This window comes from Mastigoproctus giganteus, chromosome 10 (assembly GCF_048544385.1).
Source record: "Mastigoproctus giganteus isolate SK-2022 chromosome 10, ASM4854438v1, whole genome shotgun sequence".
Taxonomy (NCBI): Eukaryota; Metazoa; Arthropoda; class Arachnida; order Uropygi; family Thelyphonidae; genus Mastigoproctus; species Mastigoproctus giganteus.
The window spans coordinates 138318367-138340292 of NC_143584.1; the positions used below are offsets into that span (position 1 = coordinate 138318367).

The following is a 21926-nucleotide window of genomic DNA, read 5'->3' on the forward strand; positions in this document are numbered from 1 at the left end:
TTTTATTTCTAACGATTCAACACAGTTTTCAGCACACAGAGATACACATATGCGAATCAAACCGAGATTCCAAAATTTATCACTGGCATGCAGAATAACGTTCATATAGCAACGGTTTTTTTAGCGATGTCCATTCGTCACATGTTATACTGAATGATTCTCCGCGAAGTTTGCGCTCAGATATTTCTTTTACTACTTCTTCGTGAATGTTTTGTGCATATTCTTTGACAACATTTTTAATTGAATTTGGTGACTTTGGAATATTTAGGTGACCACTTACAGACGAGAGTCTTTTCCAATCTTCAGATGTACAAAATTTTGAGAATGGAAATCCATCTAGTGCAATCATACGAGATGTTACTGCCGGAAGAGAGTCATCATGCGTTTTCTTGAAAAAAGTAGTAATTTTTTGATGAGATTCAATGGATGTAGTTGTACTAGCGTTACCTTCAATTGTTTCTTCTGCTTTTCATTTCAATAAATTGATGTTATGATGTTGCTGGAGGTGATTGTGCAGTCCACTAGTACTCCCACCTACTGCTCTGATAATTTTTGAGCACTGCATACAGACACCTGCGTCTTTTCCTTGTGTGCGATTGAAGGAATGCCATGGCGACTTTTTATTCATCACTAAAAATAAAAAAATGTTTTTTTTTCCTTATCAGTTAAGCAAATTATTTTTATGGATAAAACAGAAACTTGTCCTAATGCAACTCTACTCAGAGTTGCATCATTAGGAACCGCTGCATTCGCGCGAGACGCGCTTGCGCCATTGTCGCTTCTGGGAATAACTTTGATAAGATTATTGTTACTTGTGTTGGGTAGTACGCAATCTAGTCCCTCAGAAATAACAGAGTATAGGAAATGTTTGGCATAGGAAGTCTTTCGATTACTCATTTGGATGTAACGCTGAAAATTTTGTACCGAAATACCAGTAAAAAAATAAAGAATTGCCGATAATTTTATCGAGTCGTGTTTTCCACCATCTACCGGTTCACCGGTAAACATTAAATTCATTTAACCGGTAATGCAATCCCTAGTCGAAACTATTCAATAGCTAAAGCTTCATGGTGACTTGGTTTAGTTAAATCAACTACGGAGCGGCAAGAAAGGAGCGTGCGTGCTCTCTGAGTTCAGTGCTGGAATAATTCGTACGTAAACTGATTTGGTGGTAAGCTCTATTACTTGACATTGTGATTAATTCGTATTTTACAGTAGTACTGCCACTGTAACAAGCGTCACAATTTTCTTGGCTTTGAATTAAATAGATTGTTATTGGTGTTTTGAATGCTGTATTTGAAAATGCCTTCATAACTGTTAAGTGCGTACTGAGTTTACTGTATGAAGAGTTTAAAGGAAAATTAAAATATATGAAGAAATTAAAAAAATAATAAAAAATTGTGTGTGCCGAGCACGCATAGCGGAAGTTAAGTGAAATTTCTTTAGGACCGAGGATCCCGTATTGACCGCATGAATGCCGCAGGCGACGAATCTGCATGATAGGGGCCTCGGAGATATTAGACATTCCGTTATAAAATCTAGTTTCGGCAAGTGCTGTGGCATCGGATAATACTTAAAACAATTTGACTTCAATAGAATCGGAATCACTTTGTTCTTGAGAGAGCCACGGCAGCTGACATTTGACTTACATCCTCATTTGGAAATGCTCTTTGAAAAAGAGCGTGAACTCGAGCTGCTACAATCTTCGCATCGTTCTTGAACCGAAGCCGATCACATATGGAACAGACTGAACCGAAATCATTATCCAGGAATGTACGTTTAAGTGGATATGCTTCGGTGTTTCTTAAAATCCCGCTACGTGTTGAACGATTTGTTGAAGTACTTCTAGAAGTTGGTTTTGGCTCCTTCGCTTTTCGTTTACGACTGGGCTTCGAGGACTCTTCATCGTTTTCTTTTGCAGTATCAACTTCCATGACTCATTCTTCAAATTCACTTCTAAAATTTTTGGGGAAATGTAAGGCTCTGAAGATGTGGATGGACCTTCTCCGGCTTTTTTGTTCAACTCCATCGCACGCTGTACTTTCTTTCCACTGTCGAAATAGCTTAGATCTCTCCTTTGTACTCAGTGGAGGTAGTTTCGGTGGTCGAAAAAATATAAAAAAATATAAAAAAAATTAAATTTTTTTATTAAATACTGTGGAGAATGAAGAAAGAACTAGCATGACGCAATCAGTAGGGATACTGATTGGGTCATGCGTCGCTCGTGCCTGGTACGGTGTGGTACAATGGTGTGGAAAGATTAATTCATTTCGTGTCGCATTTTCTTGGTGATTTTTGTCAATCCACGAACGCATTGCACATGTACGTGCGCTATACGCCTTACACCGCTCACTACAGTGGACTCCCGCTTTACGATTGGTTCACTGTACGATCAAATCATTTTACGATAGACATTCCATAACAAAATATCGTTCACTGTACGATATGTAGTAAGCGCCGCTAATTGTGATCACGTTTACGAATTGAATTTTAATGAAACGGAGAAGGCCTGTGTTCTCGGAGTTCATAATCTTTATGTCAATAAGTTCAGAACTTAATGTCAATAAGTTCAGTTTTTTCTGAGAAATACAGAATACAAGTTTAATAAATTCCTTTGATAGGAAGATAGATAAAAATAAGTTAATAAACACTTAAAATAAACATACATAGAAAGCTTTCGGGCATATGTTGCCCTTCTTCAGTCGTAAAACGTTGGTACAAAATGGATGTGCTTCAGCATACAGGTTGGGACCACTACTTCAAAGTAATGTTTCTAGAGTCCTAGTTAATTGTGATAATCACATCATCACCATACTTCGTACATACCCTTCGTACATCGAGATTAAAAATTCATTAACAAAGGTTCACTGATGCAAAAGTAAGTAAATAAATTGAAACAAATTCGGTAAGTGTTCATCTAGCTTTATTTGTACGGTAGCGTTTCCTTGTAAACAAAAGAAAACGAGACACTCGATTAATGTAAAAGAAGCTGAAGATTAAATTAAAAATAAAGAAAGTAGGATGCCTAGAATTAGAAACTGAACAATCACCCATACCAAAGAAGATTATTTTTCCTGCTTTTCCTAAAAAATAATCCAGCATTGTTCCACTGAGTTACGGAACAAGATGGAAAAGGTAATCGTGATTCGCATCGTGTTACGAGAACATGCTCAGCAATTTCAAAAAATATTCAAAAAATTCATAAGTTGCGGGGTTACTCAATCCATGGATGGGAAAAACTTGCAGCCAATTTATCTGCCATTATCGAATTCCAAAAAAATTGAAGAAGCTAATAGAAAGTGAAAGTCTAACACAGTTGATTTTGTTTTCTTTTCTTTTCTTTCACTAGATGAAATCAGTTTAAATTTTATTTCGCCCGAAATAAAAATTTAAACTTAAGCTTTTTCAACATGAAAAGAATGGCTAGCGCAATTCTTTTCGTGTTGAAAAAGGAGTTCGGATTTCACAAGAAGAAAAGATTTTCTTACTGTTTTATTCTGTCCCGGTTCTTCTGGAAGTGATAAATAACCGTTGATGTCGATTTGGAAATCAAGAAAATTTAAAGAAAAACGTTTACTGTACAAAAATTTTAGAAAATGCGTGAATACACAAGCTCATCTTTAAGTGATGGTGTTTTGTTGTAGTATTTGCTTTGGAGATTGAGAAATTTTAAAACCTGCTACCAAAAGGAATTTTTACTCCTTTTACAATGCATCTTGATGAATATAAATTACGAATCGGTGACATCAGAGAAATGCTTTTCCTAGTAAATGTAAACTTTATGATTCAACCTTAGGCTAAACCGTTATAAGAATAAATATCTGTGTTTTCTGTTGCATATTCTGGATGAACGGTTCTAGAACATTCGGGAAAAAAAAGACGCTGACACATAGAAGATACAGATTCTACGACTGTATATTAATAAGATACAGTTAAATAAACATGGAACATTAAAAAGAGGAATTTGAGAGCACAGTGCAAATTGCGGAGGTGGGAAAATTTACAAGACAGGTGCATTGTTGCGTTTGAAGTTATATACTACAGCGGAAATAGTGCACAAGCAGCAAAATTGTATTTAAAACAATAGGATATGAGGGACCTATATCATTCTATATAACAATCTTCACTTCTGCGACAAGTTGTCTTGGAATTACTAGAAAAACAACTACCATTACGAAGAAATTTTTTTTTTTTTTTTGCTAGTATAAGTTTGTTTAAGTACAAGTAGTAAGAGTATAGTAGAAGAACTTAAGCTCTGCTATCTTTAACGTACTGTATTTATATAATTTAATTATGTAAAAATACTTTGAAATACTTTCATTTTTGCGCGTTCTTCCTACTTAAGGTAGAACACACAATCACTTGCGAGAAGGTGAGGGCAAGAATGAAAATGTAATTTAAAATTACATTTTTCAAATCATTTTACGATTTGAAAAATGTAATTTTTCAAATCGTAAAATTCTAGAATTCTTTCAAATTGACTCTTGCTGTTGTAAAACAACAGCAAGAGTCAATTTGAAATGAGTGTTCATGTTAATGGTAGAAAAATACAGCGACAAAGAACTTTCAAGGCAGATGGCATTTCTTAATGTACTTCTGAGTTTTTGGGATTTTGTGATTTTATTTTATTTTTCATATATAGAGTACATTTTTCGCTGTCGTTTTGTATTCTTCTTAAATCCATGTGTATATAATTCTTAAATAAGCCTAAATTAACGTGTACAAAAAAAAAAAAAAGGTTTTCCAATATTTACTTTTTACAAATGTATGCCACATGCTCAGCATTCGTTTACGTTTTATTCCATACTGCTGTAAAAAATACTATATTTACCATTTTCCCATACGTTTCCTCAAGAGAAAGAAAAGTATAACATGACATTTGGAGGGGGGGGGTTGAATGTTTTTATTATATTATTTTATTTTATTTTTTGTCTTATTAGCTTAATTAAAATTCGAAATTCGCTGAACACCCTATTGATGTCTTTATCACCCCCGCATACGCAAATCTGAGTATCAATTTCAGAAAATTCCAATTTCTAGGATGTATAAAGCGGTTGTTAGCAGAGCATTAAAGCCACACATTGATTTATAAAATTTAAAAACCTTTAATGAGCATACAACAACATTTACATAAATACAGCATTTACATAAAAGAAACAAATAATTACATACAAGCATTGCATTTCCCATATACATAGGTAAACCATGCTACAATACGCTACACTCTCTCTCTCTCCTCAATTATTCTCAATACGCGAATTATTAACATCAGTTTGTATCAGTAGTATTTTTCATAAAATTGACTCCACTACGATTACTCAATCATTCTCTTACCTTACCAATTTCTTTCTGTCTTTCTCTTACATCAATAATATTTACTTCAGTTTTTATTACTCCTTTAGTATCTTTGTTTCTAGCCTCTAACACATTCCGTTCGCGAAGTAGTGCCCGTTGGTCTACACAGCAGATCCAGTCGCCTGTTTCGGCCGAAGTGCTGATCGGGCGGCGTTCTGGATTCGAATTTCTATTTATTGAGTTTGCTGCCTATGCGCCCGAGCGCCGAGATTTCTTTCGAAGTCGAAGCATTCTTCCGCACCACGAGTTGGAGAGCGGAGCGGGGTCGAGGCGAACTGCTCCTCATTGCTAGGTCTTATTTAAGACACGGTATGCCGAGAGTGTACCGTGGTGTGCCGGACTTGGCGCATTACATCTGGTACCCTCTTATCTCAATAACATTCCCTATAGTCACCCATTCCACCTTAATTAACATCTTAGTCACCCAAGTTATCATATTAGTGATCCCTGTTTACTCATGAGGTTTTTCTTTTAATAAAATTTATTTCTCCTTACACCTCATCTGACATGTTACCTTGTTTGGCACTTGGTCTAATTTAATGACATAGTTTAACCTATCCTTACAGTACTATCGTTATAAATATAATTTCTTTGCTAATTCCTTTATATTATTACTTAGATTATTTTGCTACTCCTGAACCACCCTTACATTTATTCATAATCATTAACAACAGGAATTTTCCTTGCTTTTACAAAGGCTATCACTCAATTGCTTACAGAGCTAGGTTGAGTCCTCGAGTTCAATATTCAATACAGAAACAAGGAACAGACTTACTTTCCGACATCGCCGCTACTTCCAATGTCCTTGCGTTCAGGTTTTCCTTCGAGGCTGACAGGCACGCGTTCACTTCTGGGGGCACTTCGGTTATCCTTCGAGGCTGACAGGCACGCGTTCACTTCTGGGGGGCTCTTGACATGACGCACCTTCTTGTGTAGACGATATATTCACAGGAGTACATACTTAGCTCATTCTCTGCGGTTGGCCCTAGAACCCATGAGCAGTTCCTTCGCGAGGTTTCCTTCAGACTCTTCACAAGGGCCTACATTGCCAAACTCTCCTACCTCTATTTCAACCCGCAACTCACGACCCTCTCCTTTAGACCACACCACACAGAAGTCAGACACAGAATGCTCTTCTCTCAATTTCTCTCTCCCCGAACTTCACTCTTCCCCTCAAGTTTGGTACGCCTCCCCCAAGGACTCCAACCAATCCCCATCCTCTCTCTAATTTTTTCCTTCCTTTCTATTTGCTAACACAGTTCTCCCAAGCTGCCTCCCCAGCGCGCAAAACAACCCTTTTCTTGAACCTTCTTATTTTTTCTCACAGGCAGCATGACCCTTTCATGTCCACCGGCAACCTCCAAAAACAATCATTTTCATTTCACACCCTTCTCTCTAAATGTATCCGGACACCCAAATATCAGTCAGCCTGACGCCGTTTTATTTTGACGCGAATGCTGGACGTCCACTCATTTCCTGTTATAGTTCTAACAGTGTCATAGATCAAAGGAGGCACTTCGTATAATCCTGTTTCACATCCTATTGTTCTTCCTTTAGCAACCTTAAAATGATTAAAGATGATATCCTTTAACACCTGTTAAAGGATATCATCTTTAACAGGAAATGAGTCAGGTCTCAATGTATCATTTGTTTTCTTCTGGAAAAATGTTTGGCAAACTCTTGAATAATACTGAATTCGTCTGATAAAAGAATTCCATCTGCGTTATGGAGTTGTAACTTTCTGCTGGTTATATTCTTGTGCTTCATGAAATTACAGAATGGTTTGATATCTCTGTGAGTAAGTAGACTATCCTGAACTGACTCTGTATACATATTGTAAGATTTTAATATGAGCGTTTTCACTTCTTTGCGAAGTTGGATGAATATTTCATGGTATCGACTGTCACCTGATTTCCTATACTTGTTCCTGTAAAATTCTTTGGATTTAATTTTCTTGTATTAATTCGCTGTTATAGCACTGCGGGTAGGTAGAGCATGCCGTCGGATATAACTGAGTGGACACAGTATACTGCGAGGCATTGAGAAAATAGCAAGCTCTGTTAGGCTGCTATCGTCAGCGTAGTTTCTTAGGTAAGTTTCAGTCTTTCGAAAGGTAAAAGGGCTATTTCTGACATGCACCTGTGAAAACCGGAACTGTTGCAAGTATTTCGAGGAGCTTTCTGATTTTGAGAATTGGAAACAGCATTTAATGACAAACGTAGAGAAAGACTAAAAATTTCTGCCCCACTCCAGGTTGCCGAACTGCTCCAACGTGGGGGAAAAAAAAAACTTGTTTTTAAAAACAAGTTGTCAGGCCCCATTATCCCCCCCCCCCCCAGTAACAGACCTGGTGGTATGATAGTTTCGTAACTGGAGTGAACTCTCAGTGAACGCTAGAGTCCTAAACGCTCCAGTTTTTGACGTAAACCGAAAAAACGGTTTAGTTGTTTAGTGAAAAAAAAAAAAAAAACGCATACAAGGAGTAGGAATGTAAAGAAATTGAAAAATCAAACTTAATGAATAGTTATAATTATATGCATAAAAGTACATAAAATGTACTACATATCAATGATGTGGGACAATATAACATGCATACAAAGGGTACTAGGAAAGTTTTGCAATATGACGCAACAATGAATCACAGGAAGCTGCTTGTTGCTGTATGTTGAGACATGTTCATACGTGCATAGTAGCCGCCGCGCCAAGTCGATGGGCTCAGTTATTCATTAGTAGTGAGAGTGTAAAGTGCTTGCGATGGCATCGTGGTCACGAAATGAGATAAGGACAGTTTTGCGGTATAATTTCGTGCGTGGTTTAACCATAGACCAGTGCTTAGAAGAAATGACTCTTGCACTAGATGATGATTGTCCACATCGTACAACGATATTCAGGTGGTATAGAGAATTCCAAAGGGGAAATTTCACTCTGGAGGATTCTGAGAGGCCGGGAAGGCCACGAACGTCAGTTACGGAGGAAAACGTTACTGCTGTGAGGAAAATGCTTGACGAAAACAGGCGAGTGACCTACCAACGGATAGACGATACTTTGGGCCTAAATGCACCAGCAATTCGTTCGATTCTGCAAGATCATTTGCACGTGAAGAAACTTTGTTCTCTCTCTCTCTGGGTGCCGCATCAACTGACTGAAGAGCAGATGACACGACGTGTGACTTGGTGCCGGGAGATGTTAAAAATGTTTGATAAGGGACAATCTCGGTATGTGAACAACATCGTGACAGGTGACGAGACTTGGCTGTACTATTACGATCTGCCGACCAAGGCTCAAAACAAAGTTTGGGTCTTTGATGATGACGACACACCCGTAATTGTCAGAAAATCCCGATCTGTAAAGAAGAAAATGATAGCTGTATTTTTCAAATCGAGTGGAATTGTGGAACGTGTCGTTTTGGACACGCAGAAGACAGTCACAGCTAAGTGGTATACTGAACAATGCCTGCCTAAAGTCATTGGATCTATGAAGAACCTGCGGCCAAAGTCAAGAATGGACACCTGGTACCTCCATCACGATAATGCTGCAGCTCACCGCGCCAAAGCCTGCACCGAATATTTGACCACGACAGGACTGAAACTTCTCGAGCACCCTCCCTACAGACCAGACCTTGCTCCCTGCGACTTTGCACTGTTTCCGCATGTGAAAATGAAGCTAAGAGGGAGGCGGTTTTCCAGTGATGATTACCTTCTACGGGCTTGAGACAACGAGTGTGCTTTACTCCCTAGTGAAACTTGGCAGAACTGGTTTAAAGATTGGTTTCGGAGGATGGAGAGGTGTATTGAATGTAGAGGAAATTACTTTGAAAAAATTAAATAAACAAAGCTGTATTGCAAAACTTTCCTAGTACCCTTTGTATTACGCTTGCCTAGTGCATACTGTTTAAGAAAACCGAAACTCACGTCATCTGACGTTATATATAATTTTACTAATACTTCACTTTTTATTTGTATAAAGTGTGCTTATGATGTAACACAGTATTTTATTTCTATCCATTTTTGATGGGTATAAATGAACTATTTCTATTCATCAAAAATGACTTTTATATAAAAATATGTATTAAACTTTCATTATGCTAAAAAAATTCCATATTTCACCTCATAAAGGTGAGATGTATTGACCTAAAACGCGAATTCAAATTTCGTTATTTTTATAAATTCTCACTTCCCTTAAAACCGCAATAAACGTTTCTTTACTAAGAGTCTGAACCCAAAACAATGCGACTCTTCCAATATTGGCACATGAATTTCTAATTCATGTGCGAATATTGGAACACAAATTACACATACACAATCATGGAAATCTAGCACCTAACTACAATACAAAGTAAAACAAAACATTTATCAACGTTCGTTTAAATTAGCATTTTAGACCGACCGCAATGGGGGGTGGGGACTGTTCTTAAAATTCTCCTGTACATTCCCAGGTGTAAATAGCAGCTGAACCAACCTCTCTCTTTAATGATGTTAGGGGAGCAATAAACAACAGCAACACGTATCTAAAATTTAAGAAATATATACATAAATTCCATAACAGAATATAGCCCATTGAAGCCTTTAGTTACATAGAACGGGCGTTATGTCAAAGAAGTCCCGCCCTCCGCTATGTATGTCATACAATGTGTGACATAACGTGTTTTTGTAAACATTGACTATGAAATACCTTTCCAAAAGGTGTAATGCTTTTCATGTAGTAAAAAGCAATGACCAAAAACAGAATCGCGTTTGAAACACTGCCCAACCACATTCACTTTTAAACCACAAATACCAGTAGCACTGCATGTGATGCTATTTAAAAAAAACAAAAAAAAACTAGGGTGACAAAGCGTTCTACCCTTACGCTGATTTCCTCGCACAGACAGCATATATTGGAACGTGGTTTTTTTTTTTTTTTTTTTTTTATTCAATGAATGCAGATCGAACAATACAAATTACGTGGGAACTCTTATTTATAAATGATCAAATACTTTAAGTATGTAATAGATCCGTATTCATCAAAAATGAAATGGAGTCATAGTATTAATGAAAATTTTCAAAAATGCACAATTTTTTAATCAATGAAGCAAATTCATTCATTACTGATCGTTTATCCTTACAAAAGATATGAAACAGAATTAATAGCTTTATTTTCAAAGGAATAATTAAACACTACGCGGAGTGTAATAATTATACACACGAAAAAAAAAAAAAAACTACCTCCGATCTTGTGGATTTATTCGAAATTAATTAAACCCAAAAGGCGTGAAATATAGGGTCCGGCAGAAACAGTTCCATTTTAAAAGTTGCGACATTTCGTAGCAGTTGCAGTGTTGAGCGCTGTGGTTTATGTCTTGGAGTAGGATACACTAAAACATTGAAGTAAGAAGTATTGGTGATCTAATAAGCCTCGTGTATTTGCTGTGAAACATTTTTTTGAAGTGAAACTTCTTTAGGCGCGCTCCAGGCTGTTTTCAGATGGGAGTAACTTGCGTTAACTTGTGTATTGGCAAAAAACGCAACGAAAATGCCACCGTTGCCACAAGTACGCTCATTACAGACAGGCTGAACAGCCAATTATCGTACTAAGTTCAATGCCCCGGTTTTCGTGCGATCACCGAAGTTAAGCAGTGTTAGGCCCAGTTAGTAATTGGGAGGGTGGCTACCTGGGAATACCCTATGTAATTGCCCTCCTTCCTTTTTTTTTTTCTTTTGTTAACCTGTGGAAAATATTCTTCCGATTTTCATGTATCATTTAATTTTGTTAATTGGTAAGGTAATAAAGTGTGAATCTGTGCTTTATATCTTTACTTTTATAGCCTGTGGATAATATTCCTCCCAGTTTCGCTTATTAGAATCGCCGTTAATAGAATTAAAATTCAATTCGTAAACGTGATTACAATGACCAGCGTTTACTACATGAGGCAGAAGACGTATGCGGCTCTTTGGGCAGTGCGTCAGGAGCTCGTTGGTGTGCATCAACCAGCATTGCTTGTTTGGCACATCCTGAGGTGTATTACGCCGATCTCTCTCTCTCTCTCTCTGCATCAGAAATTTGGTCATCTGCCCCTGCCTCATACCTTCACAATTATCTCAGTTTAGAGTACTGGTTGCTTAGATAGATGAACAGGGTGGTAGACCACCCCTTAACAATCTCCAGATTGATACTGCAAGCGGATCTGGGCACCACTCCCTGGAGACATATCATCATGACATGTCCTCACGCTTGCACGGCTTATAACGGGGCGAATTGATGCTCCATCGGTATCCACATTAAAGTCTGGCCGGAAGGGGAAAAGAGGGGAGCACCTCGACTCCTATCTCCCGCTGCGTCTTACGCTGTCAAGCACTGATTCCCTGAGGAACATGTTTCCAGCCAATTGTCTTCGGATCTTCAATAAATTTAGGATACACCATGATCGGTTCTGTGAAGACAAGCTCTACAGGAAGGAAATCCTCAAGGACTGCTACCAGATAATGAATCTATGATTTTCACCTGCTCCTGGACATGACTGACTGCTTTTTTTATATATATATATATATATATACTTGTCTATTTGTATTTGACAAAGACTTTGTTTTGTCTACATGCAATCGTATGTTTAATCCTGTAAATTTCTCGGGTCGAGCACGTACGCTTGCTTATTGTACATGTGTTCCATGTGTACGCTTGTTTATTGTACATGTGTAAATATTCACACGCTTCTAGCACAGAGCCGTCCCAGGGTGACTTAAGGTTTCTTGGGAAATAAACTGATTTTAATAATAATAATAATAATATCGCATAGTGAACGATATTTTGTTACCGAGTGTCCATCATAAAGTGATTTTCATCGTACAGTGAACCATAGTGGACATAGTGTTATTGGTATGCGGTTCCCGTGGTTTCCCACAAATCCGCGTTAAGTACTCTGTTAACATAGCAAAGCCAGTCAGTGTGAGTAGTGTGTTGCTTGATTGGCCTCTTCGTTACTGGGAGGCGCGATCACCAGGAAGGAGCCTCCCGGCATCCGTCCACTGGCACGAGGAGCCGGACCAGGGAGTAAAAGACATCTGGCCGGTCGTCCACACTCCTGCAGGAGCGAGAGTGGGGAGGACCAAGGGAAGAGCAGAGAAGAGACAGGAAAGTGGAAGATAGCGGGGGATGACGTACAGTGAACCATTCGTAAAGAGGGGATCCACTTTAGTGAGCGTTGTAAGGCGTATAAACGTACACGTGTAATGCGTCCGTGGATTGACAACAATCGCAAAAATTAATGATCTGGTATACAACATTTCTTGTGGTGATTGCGACTCGTCTTATCAAGGTTCGACCCGATTTTCTCTTAATATTCGTGTAAATCAATATGAAGCCTCAGAATTAGCCTTTCATGCCATTAACGAAAAACATACTTTTTTATTTAACGAGGCCAAATACTTAACGTTCAACATAATTATACGTGACTATTAATTACAGAAACCGTCGAAATTAAATTACACGAGAATTCTGTTAATGTTCGGCGGCCATATTTGATCTCCGATGCGTGGACCTTTACGCGCATGCGCGAAGACAAATAATCTCTATTTAAGTATCAGGTTTAACCTGATTCGGTAATCTTCATTCCTGTGATCACGACCTACGGTCGAAAAGCGTTGTTAGCTTCATGAAGGAAAATCGTTTTGAATATTTTCGTTAGATTCTTTTAATTGCGTTAATTTGATTTTTAATTGTTTTAAATTGATTTGAATTGTGTTAAATTGATTATTTAATTATTTATATTTTACTCTAATGTACCGGTAAGTTGTCGATTTTTTTCGTTTTTTACGTTTTAATTTCTGGAGGGTATCATACGGAAGTGTTCTACGCACTATATTGAGGTAGACTCCTCTTATTACTTTACTAATTTTATTATCAACGTAGAACATATTGAGTAGTATAGCTCTGATTCATACTATCTAAGAACTTGTTAAGATAAATTGCTTATCAACAAGTTATCAATAAGTTAACACAAGGAGCGATCTTAGTTTCAAATTTCAGACCAACAATGAAAGCCTCATGTCTCCTCAAAGTCATGGAGAAGTGCTTTCTTCCCATCTTAACCATCCAGATTCTGCCATGTGAATCACCATTTTTTTCACTATGCCTTGAAACGCAGGTCCACCATTATCAACCTGTGGAAACCGCCAACACCATTCTGGGGGCTCTACAAGATAGGGCTGAGATGGCAATTGTTTATCTAGATATCCAGTCTGCATTCGACAGCATAGACGTCCACCCTCTCCTGCAATTTTGTGAGGAGGGATACCAGATCAAAGGCAATATGTATACTGGAATTCTTGAAGTTGCTACTTACGACCAGGGTTCTTCACATGACTGTGAATAAAAAAATAATTCTCAAGGAAAGTTTGTGTAGGTGTTCCCAGGGCGAAGTTATTTCAGGGCTCCTCTTTACGGCTGCCATCCACCTATTCCTGTGCCAGCAAACCGAATTTATCAGTTATGACGACTTGAAGCTCTATCGGATCCACCGGCCCGCCCGACCTGATTCTGCTTCCGAAACCATTATTAACAGCCTTAAGAATCTGATTACATACTTAGCACAGTTTTCTCTTAAGATAAATCCAAACAAATCTGCAGAAATGGTGTTCTCACTCAAACCAAACCCAACGCAACTAAACCTGAAAATCCATAGAACCACAGTAACCAAGCACAGTGATCTCGGCGTTATCTTCGACCCTAACTCAGTTTCAAACACCATGTTGCAGACATTCACAACAAGGTCTGCAGATCCAGATGGCTTGCCAAACAACACCTCCTTCATATCACAGAGCCTGAGTACACGCTCCAATATATATACCAGTTTCTGGAGCCAGTCATCACCTACGGTTCGGAAATCTGGGCGTCGACAACGAAAACCACGCTAAAAACCATTGCATCTAATGAGTACTAGCGTCTTCGGTGGGCCCTCTTCAAGCATAAACTGCCACCTCTCACACATACTTCAGATATTACCCAACTTCTAAAATACAGAAAAGTCTCTGAACGAATATTATCCTCCGCTTGCTCGTGTCAATTAAAATTATAGTGGGTGAAATCAGTATGCCAAGTTTTTGGTAGATGTGCAATTGGAGATCCTCCCCGAAACCTTTAAGAGCCCTCCCTCCCCTCTCTGCATCTGTGGCGTGGAGGCCGAGGATAGGCGACAGATTCCTGCCCATGGATATGCTCCACAACTTCCAGGAGATGGACGTCGACTAAAAGGTTCATAGAGGACAAAACATACAGAAGACGCATCATCAAGGAACAGCTTTCGTCTTCAGCCGAGTGACTGCCATAGTTTTTTCATCGTGTGTAGCATGAAGAAAAAAAAATGTTCTTTCATTTCCCATATTAATATATAATTTTATATGTAATTATACGTTTTAATATATGTTTTATGTAATTTTTCCTGTATTAGCTAATTTTATGTTAAACCCCTAGCATTGTTGCTGTTATGGGTATTATTGCAACAGGCATCCATGTAACTACAGTATTCATTGCCTGTAATAAAGATATTATATATACATGTATCTTTTGTTACATAAAATGGGGTTAAAATTATCGAGTTAATTGCAGCTCCCCAGCAACAGCATATAGATAGTAAAACCAAACAAGCAACGGATAACCTGTACGGGAGGGACAGAAAAAAAATCATAATTGGGTCGCATTCCACCTGAAAAGAGGGCTACACCAATATCCTTCTTTTCAGGTGGAATGTTACCTAATTATATTTTGCTGTCTATTTCTGACAGCAAAATCTTCTGATAAAGAATTTCAATTTGGGTGTGTGTGTGTGTGTGTTTCTAAATTTAAAATCAAGGTTAGTAAGTATACTGTTAATAATGTGAGATGGATTTCTTTCACCATATTGGTTCAACATTTTTGTGTGTTTAAGGTGTAGAAATTGAGGTGTTCAAAATTCAACTTGGGTTTCTGGAGTTCTATCCAACTGTTAATGGTATCTATGTTATTCCTGACTGTTTTATCTTTTTGTGAGATAACATAATTTTCTATCTGATAAAGAAAACCTCATTTTTTTCATCATTCCAGGTTTTATTTCCTGCTATTTGTTTGAGAATTATGAAGAGAATATTACTGATGATAATTAAATCCGAGGTGTTGGCCCTAACCATATATTAACTGCACAGGGCCCTCGTGGGTATCAAAGTTGATAGGGTCTCCGTCCTCCCTATACCGGATGAAAAAGACCTGAATTCGAATCCCATCGGTCAGGCCACATCTTAAGTACTGCATACAGGTCTGGAGGCCTCATTTTAGGAAGGAGCTGCTGGAAAGAGTACATAGAAGAGATTGGTGAGGAGAACATAGGGGTGCTGTTACCAAGAAAGGCTTTAGTTCTGCAAATTTCAGAGTCTGAACACTAGGCACGTGGGAAATGATCTGATTGAGGTGTGTAAAGCTTTGAATGGCTTGAGCAAGCTTAATGCGGAAGAGATTCTTCCTCTTGCTCAGATTATGCACTTGAGGGGACATAAATTCAAATTGAGGAAAACTGGTTGCAGAATAGATGTGGGAAATTTGCCTTTAGTCAGCAGGTGGTTAATTTCTGGAACAAACTTCCATCTCTTGTTTGGAAGTTGATAGGTTAAATAGATTCAAGGAAGAACTAGGCAAAGTTTTGGAGATAATAGATGGGTGAAATGGGAAGGTTTTTTTTTTTTTGTCTGATGCTGTATAAGCTTGCCTTCTTGCATAATATGCTAATACCAGTGCTAATTCTAAGTCAAAAAGATGTGACATATGGAAAAAGTAACGACTATCCTGCGTCATAAACAGGTCTTCCAGAGAACGTCTACCAGGAACTTTAGAATGCCACGATCCGGAACACCTGTAGAATAGTCAGAGTACCTCGAGCAATAATATTAACCGGACATAGCAATTACCCCACGCACCTTGTAGCAGTACCCGTCGCAAGACAGAAAAAAACCCGCATGGTGAAGGGGGAAAAAAAAATAAATAATGCCAATCGTGAAATTAGTAATTTTCAAGTAATGAAAATGACTGAAAAGATTGTTTCAAAAACAATGTGGATCATACGCAAAAGAAGAAGAAAGTGATTATTGTCTAAGCAAGGAAAGCAGACAAACTACACTGAAATGGGAGAATTTAGCGATGGACGATGATGATTGCTTGCTCTGTGGAGCCCCTTAAATTTACCTCCCTTAATTCTAACAATGCAGTTATAGCAGTTATGTATTTCTAAGTAATTAAATCGTTGTACGTCACTGTGCTTACATTGCAGAGTTCATGTATAATATTTCCTAGTGATCGATGGGGAAAGAGCTTAATTTTCCCATGACCTTAACTTTGAATATTTGACTCCATCTCTTTGTTATTTATGCGTTGCTACCAAATTAAACATTGTTATGCTACTTTAAGAAGTCCACTCTGAAAATGAGTCTATAACAGCAATTCTTTTATTAAAGGTATGTGATTTTCTTAGATTTCTAAATTGAAAACCGTAACCAATATTTCTACTATCCATGTTATTTTACATTTGAAGCTTGTTTTGCTATCTTATTAAAATGCAGTCTGTTTTCCTTAGATTGTAAGTTTTTTTTTATTTTTTTATTATTTTTTTTTATTTTTAGGAAACTATATCTAAAACCTGTAAGAAACATGCCAAATTAGCGTGTTTTATTTGAAATTTCACTTAGATAGCGCACCTTTGAGTTTGTATCCTAATTACGAAAATTAAAGTGTGTTTTTATTTAGAAATGAAGACTAGTCGTTGAGCTATTTTGCTATTGAATAATACATAGTTCATATCTTGCAAAAATTAAAAAGCACTTTTTACCTCACTTTCAGATATGGTTATGCTGCTGTGTAAACTTGTAAACTACTTTCTTCATGTTCTTTCAAGTGGTTAAAGGTTAATAAAACTTAGATTTAAGTTGTGACATTAAAGAATGCCAGCTTATAGCCTTCTTACCATCTTACAGGTAACATCTTTTTCATTTGTATAATAAACATTTTTTGATTGTTACGTATTAATAATGTATGATATGCATAAGTTGAACTATATTGTTAAAACGTCCACGGTTTCTACTAATGGGATAAATAATAATTTAAAATTACAACTTAATCACACGTTCTCTGATGATGTTGAATTCAGTGTAAAATTCTGAAATGTTAGAACTGTTCAGGAATCCTTCCAAGTAAGTTTTGCTAATTGAAAGAGTAATGGAAACGTACAATTTTTCAAATAGGTTGGAAACGATAGGCATTACAATACAAGCAGCATTTGAAACTGTACCAGAAACACAGGTTTATGATTTTTGAAAAAATACAGTTCGCGAATATGCGTGAAAAAAAAAATTGCCGTTTTTTTTCTCGAACTTACGAAAAACTCGGATAACGAAATTCAGTACTTGTTCCGAAAACACGGGATGACCTTAAATCCAGTTTGGTGTGCAACTGAAGCAAACTTTTCTCATGTTTTTTTAATTTACTAATGCGATACTTTCGACTTTATACACGAAATAGGAAAATTTGGACCCCGCACACAAAAGTGAAGGAAATTTTAATGGGAAAACCAGTACATTTTGCAACAATATCACATTTAATTTCAATATTTCGATTAAAATTGTCCGATATATCCCACCATTCCCAACACGCTCCATTCAATGCCTCCTGTGGTCTTCCGTCAAAAGTATATCAGAAGGATTTTGACGAATCTTTATGTTAAGAAAGCTCCAGGTCCCGATGCCTTATTCCTTCTGCTTGAAAATTTGCTCATATCCAGCCAGTTCCTAAAAGAGTGACAAATCCCTCCCATCCAATTATCGCCCCATTGCAATTACTTCTACTCTTTATAAAGTAATGGAGAAATCAATCAAACGCCAACTCTTAAACTACCCAGAAACCTTCCGTCTGATCAACGATCGCCGGCATGGATTCCGTCAGTGTCGAGCCACTGGTGATATTCTGGCTTATGTTACCCATTTCTGGACTAATTCAATGAAAAAGTTTGGTGAAACACAAGGAGTTGCTCTTGACATCTCAAAGGCTTTCAATTGTGTTTGGCATAAAGGTCTTCTAAACAAGCTTCCATCATATGGTTTTCCAACTGTTTTTTTGTAATTGGTTATCCAGTTTTCTCTCTGATCGCTCACTGATGGTGATGGTAGATGGCTCTCAGTCTTCTAACTTCTCCACTAATGCCGGTGTCCCCCAAGGTTCAGTTCTTTTCCCCCACTCTTTTCCTCTTGTATATTAATGACCTTCTTCCATTGACTGGAAATCCTATCCATAGTTTTGCCGATGATAGCACATTGCATTCCACTTTCCATTTTGAGAAACCTTGTTCTGCTCAATCAGCTTCAATTTCTCGAAAATCTGCTACCAATTCCTGAAATCCGATCTCCAGGTAATTCTGTAGTGGGGCAAAGACAACTTAGTTGATTTCATTCCTTCTAAAACTCAATCTTGTCTTATGTCGCAAAAAGGATTCTTCTGCTCCTATGCTTATCTCTCGTGACACTCCGATTTCTAGGCAAAATGATATATCTCTTTTGGGGATTACCCTGACTTCTAATCTCTCTTGGCACAAGCACATTACAAATATTGCTGCCTCTGCATCCAAAAAAACTGGGTTTTCTCTTTCGCTCTTGGCGTTACTTTTCTTCCAAACAGCTGCTCACTCATTATAAATCGCAAATCCGCCCTGCCATGGAATATTGTTCCCACATCTGGGGTGGTGCCCCCCCAAACCTCTCTCAGGCTTCTTGATTCCGTTCAGAAGAGGGCAGTTAGGTTAATTAATGATTCATCTCTCCACTCGCTGTCTCATGGACGTACTGTTTCTGCTGCATGCCTCTTCTGCAGATACTTCAATGGGCACTGTTCTTCCGAATTGGCTTCTATAATTCCCGCTCTCTCTTTCAAAACAGTCCGAACACGTGCCGCCACCAGCCAACATCGATTTACTGTCCAACTTCAAACTCACAGAACAAACTTTTCAACTTCCTCGTTTATTCATTCAACTGCCGTTTTCTGGAACAACCTTCCTTCGTACGTATTTCCTGAAAATTAGTCTACAGAAGTTTAAGTCTAATGTCAACAAATATCTTCTTTCGTCTTCTCAACCTCCAACCCAAGCACGGTACTAAGTACTGTAGGTTCCAATACCTCTCGTGTTTGGGGTTTACATAAAAAAAAAACTTATTTGTTATGCGTGCTTTCCAGAGAAGAAGGGAACTTAGATCGTCTCTTACGGCTGATTGACATGTTGTTATATTCTGTCATGTAAAAATTATTGATGGCTAGACGGAAATTTACTTGACTGTTATGCCATAGATCTCTGTTACGTCGTGTCGTCAGGTAAACTTATTTCTTGACGGTTGAAAATTTCACCTACACTGAAAACTTGTTTGGATAAACTGCGTTGATTTACTTGTATATAAACTGTATATAAGGTATTCATTTCTTGGGATGTGAAGTTCCTAACTGTTCTCCTGGAATTTTGTTGTTGGAGTAGCTCACTGGATTAAATCTAATTAACTGAATAACAAGTTTAATCTTGACGTTTGTGTGACACGTCGTAAACTCAGCCCTGTGTCATTGTTGGACCTGTGACTGATGAACTTAACTCTACTCCGTATCATTGCTGGTTTGTTGAGGACCATCAACTTCCTTCTGTATTTCTTCAAAAGGATGGACCAGGAAGAGGAAATTACCTTGCTAATTCTGGTCTGATGTGGTACATCAACCTTCTTTTTCATTCCCTCAAGAGGACAGGACCATGGAGATAACTTTAACTTTTTGATCCTGACTGAAAGTCGTTGTAGGATGATTTTTCCCATTACTGTGGCTTACTGAACATCTTCGAATGCTGCTGTTTCTATGTCGGGATGGGATTTTTCAAGGAAAATTTCTCCTGAAAGATGTGTAATTTTCCACTCCCTCCTAGGTCTTTAGTCTGTGTTCTTCTCTAACTTCCAATTCGATGGCGGATCCATCTGTTTTATCCTTCGCTTTTCTATACTTTCCTTCCCCTACCATCCCATACTATTCCCAATGTATCCAATTTTTCTTTCATTCACTAAATTAGATCTATGCTGGGGTTTTACCCTGGTATTGATCAGCAAGATGATAGATCCTGGCCGCCTCCACGTGGGACGTGGTGACTAGGTGTTGCCGCGTCCCACCTGCTGAGAGCCAGGTACCGGCCGAAAATATAACAACAGAACACATAACATTTACTCACCCAACACACTATATACAAATGGCCGGTTTTGGCGTAAGCTTCAACACAAGAAATACAGTAGCGGCTAATAGGGAAACCTGAGGTCTGCAACAACAACACATGAATATCCCTGTCCGATATATGTGTAAATAACATAGCAAGAGTTGATTGATAGACTAAGATGTCATCGCTCATTGGATACTTTTTCTCGAATATTGTGCATTTTGTAGCATGAATTACATGTCTAGGATAGTCGAGACGCTAAAACTCCTAATTATAGTGGTTGCTAACCATGCAGTGATACATTCAGTAACGTTACATGCGTTTTAAACCGGTATATATTATAATGTGAAGATTTGAAACAAAACTTAAAATAAACAATTGCATTGACGAAATGTTAATAGGGTCGTTCTTGGTGAATTATATCAATGTCTTCGAAATTTGCAGCATCACATTGCATCTTTCCGATGAAAGGAGGCATTGGAAACTTAAAATGTATGCTGCGCTTTCACTTTCAAAATTTCGTTTTAGCACTAGTGATCGGAATCCTTAAAAAATATATTTGTGTAAAAAAAAATATTGGTTGAATGACCATATCATTTTAAACAGGTACAAAACTAAGACATTTCTTTAAAACTTTTCTTCGATTTTTTTTTTTTTTTTTTTTTTTTTTTGCAAATACAGATAGCAGAATATGTCAAACTTCACAACCAGAGAGGCTTTCTATGACTTTTCCATACCTATAATGAAAATAACGCTCGAAGAGTGCAAGTAATATTAGTGTTATTCGTGCCCATTAAAGATTGGCACGAATTTATCAATATTATTTTTTCATCTGGTTCTGAAAACAGAAAACTTCTGAAATTTCACATACAACGTATACAGAAACAACATTAATAAATAATCTAAAATGTTTAATTTTTACGAATGGTTACTAGAATATCATAATTGCACAAAAGATCTACCAACCCTTTCATATTTATAACGAATGTTTAGTGGAAAAAAAAAAAAAAAAAAAAAACTCGTGTAGGAATCCGCTATCGAAATACAGTCAAACACTCAAAAGGGTTATGTTACTATGTAATATTACAAAGGGTTGTCGGAACACGTTATGTGTATCATGTGCAAGGTATGACTTCTTTATCTCAAAGAGAATTTTTATTAATAATTAAACACTTAAATAGTCTACCTTCTGTATGCTAATTGACGAGCTCTTTCCCTGCCAGAGGGGTTATATCCTCTTTTGTTGAAGCCCCCAGCATAATTGTTTGTGTTTTATTTTGTCTACGGGGTCAGACAGATTGTTTTGCCTCATAAATGAACGTTCGGTCCTATTTTTTTATTTGTATTTAAAAATGCG

General features: G+C 37.6%; 1 protein-coding gene across 1 annotated transcript in view; it reads right to left on the reverse strand.

Moving 5' to 3' along the window:
* LOC150079311 (PDF receptor-like) overlaps nucleotides 1–6140 on the reverse strand; it is a 133947-nt gene extending 127807 nt beyond the window's left edge. Inside the window, exon 1 of the mRNA XM_090383028.1 lies at nucleotides 6131–6140. Within this exon, the coding sequence (XP_090239154.1) occupies nucleotides 6131–6140 (10 nt within the window). The remainder of the gene's footprint in view (nucleotides 1–6130) is intronic.
* Between the last annotated feature and the right edge of the window lie 15786 nt (nucleotides 6141–21926).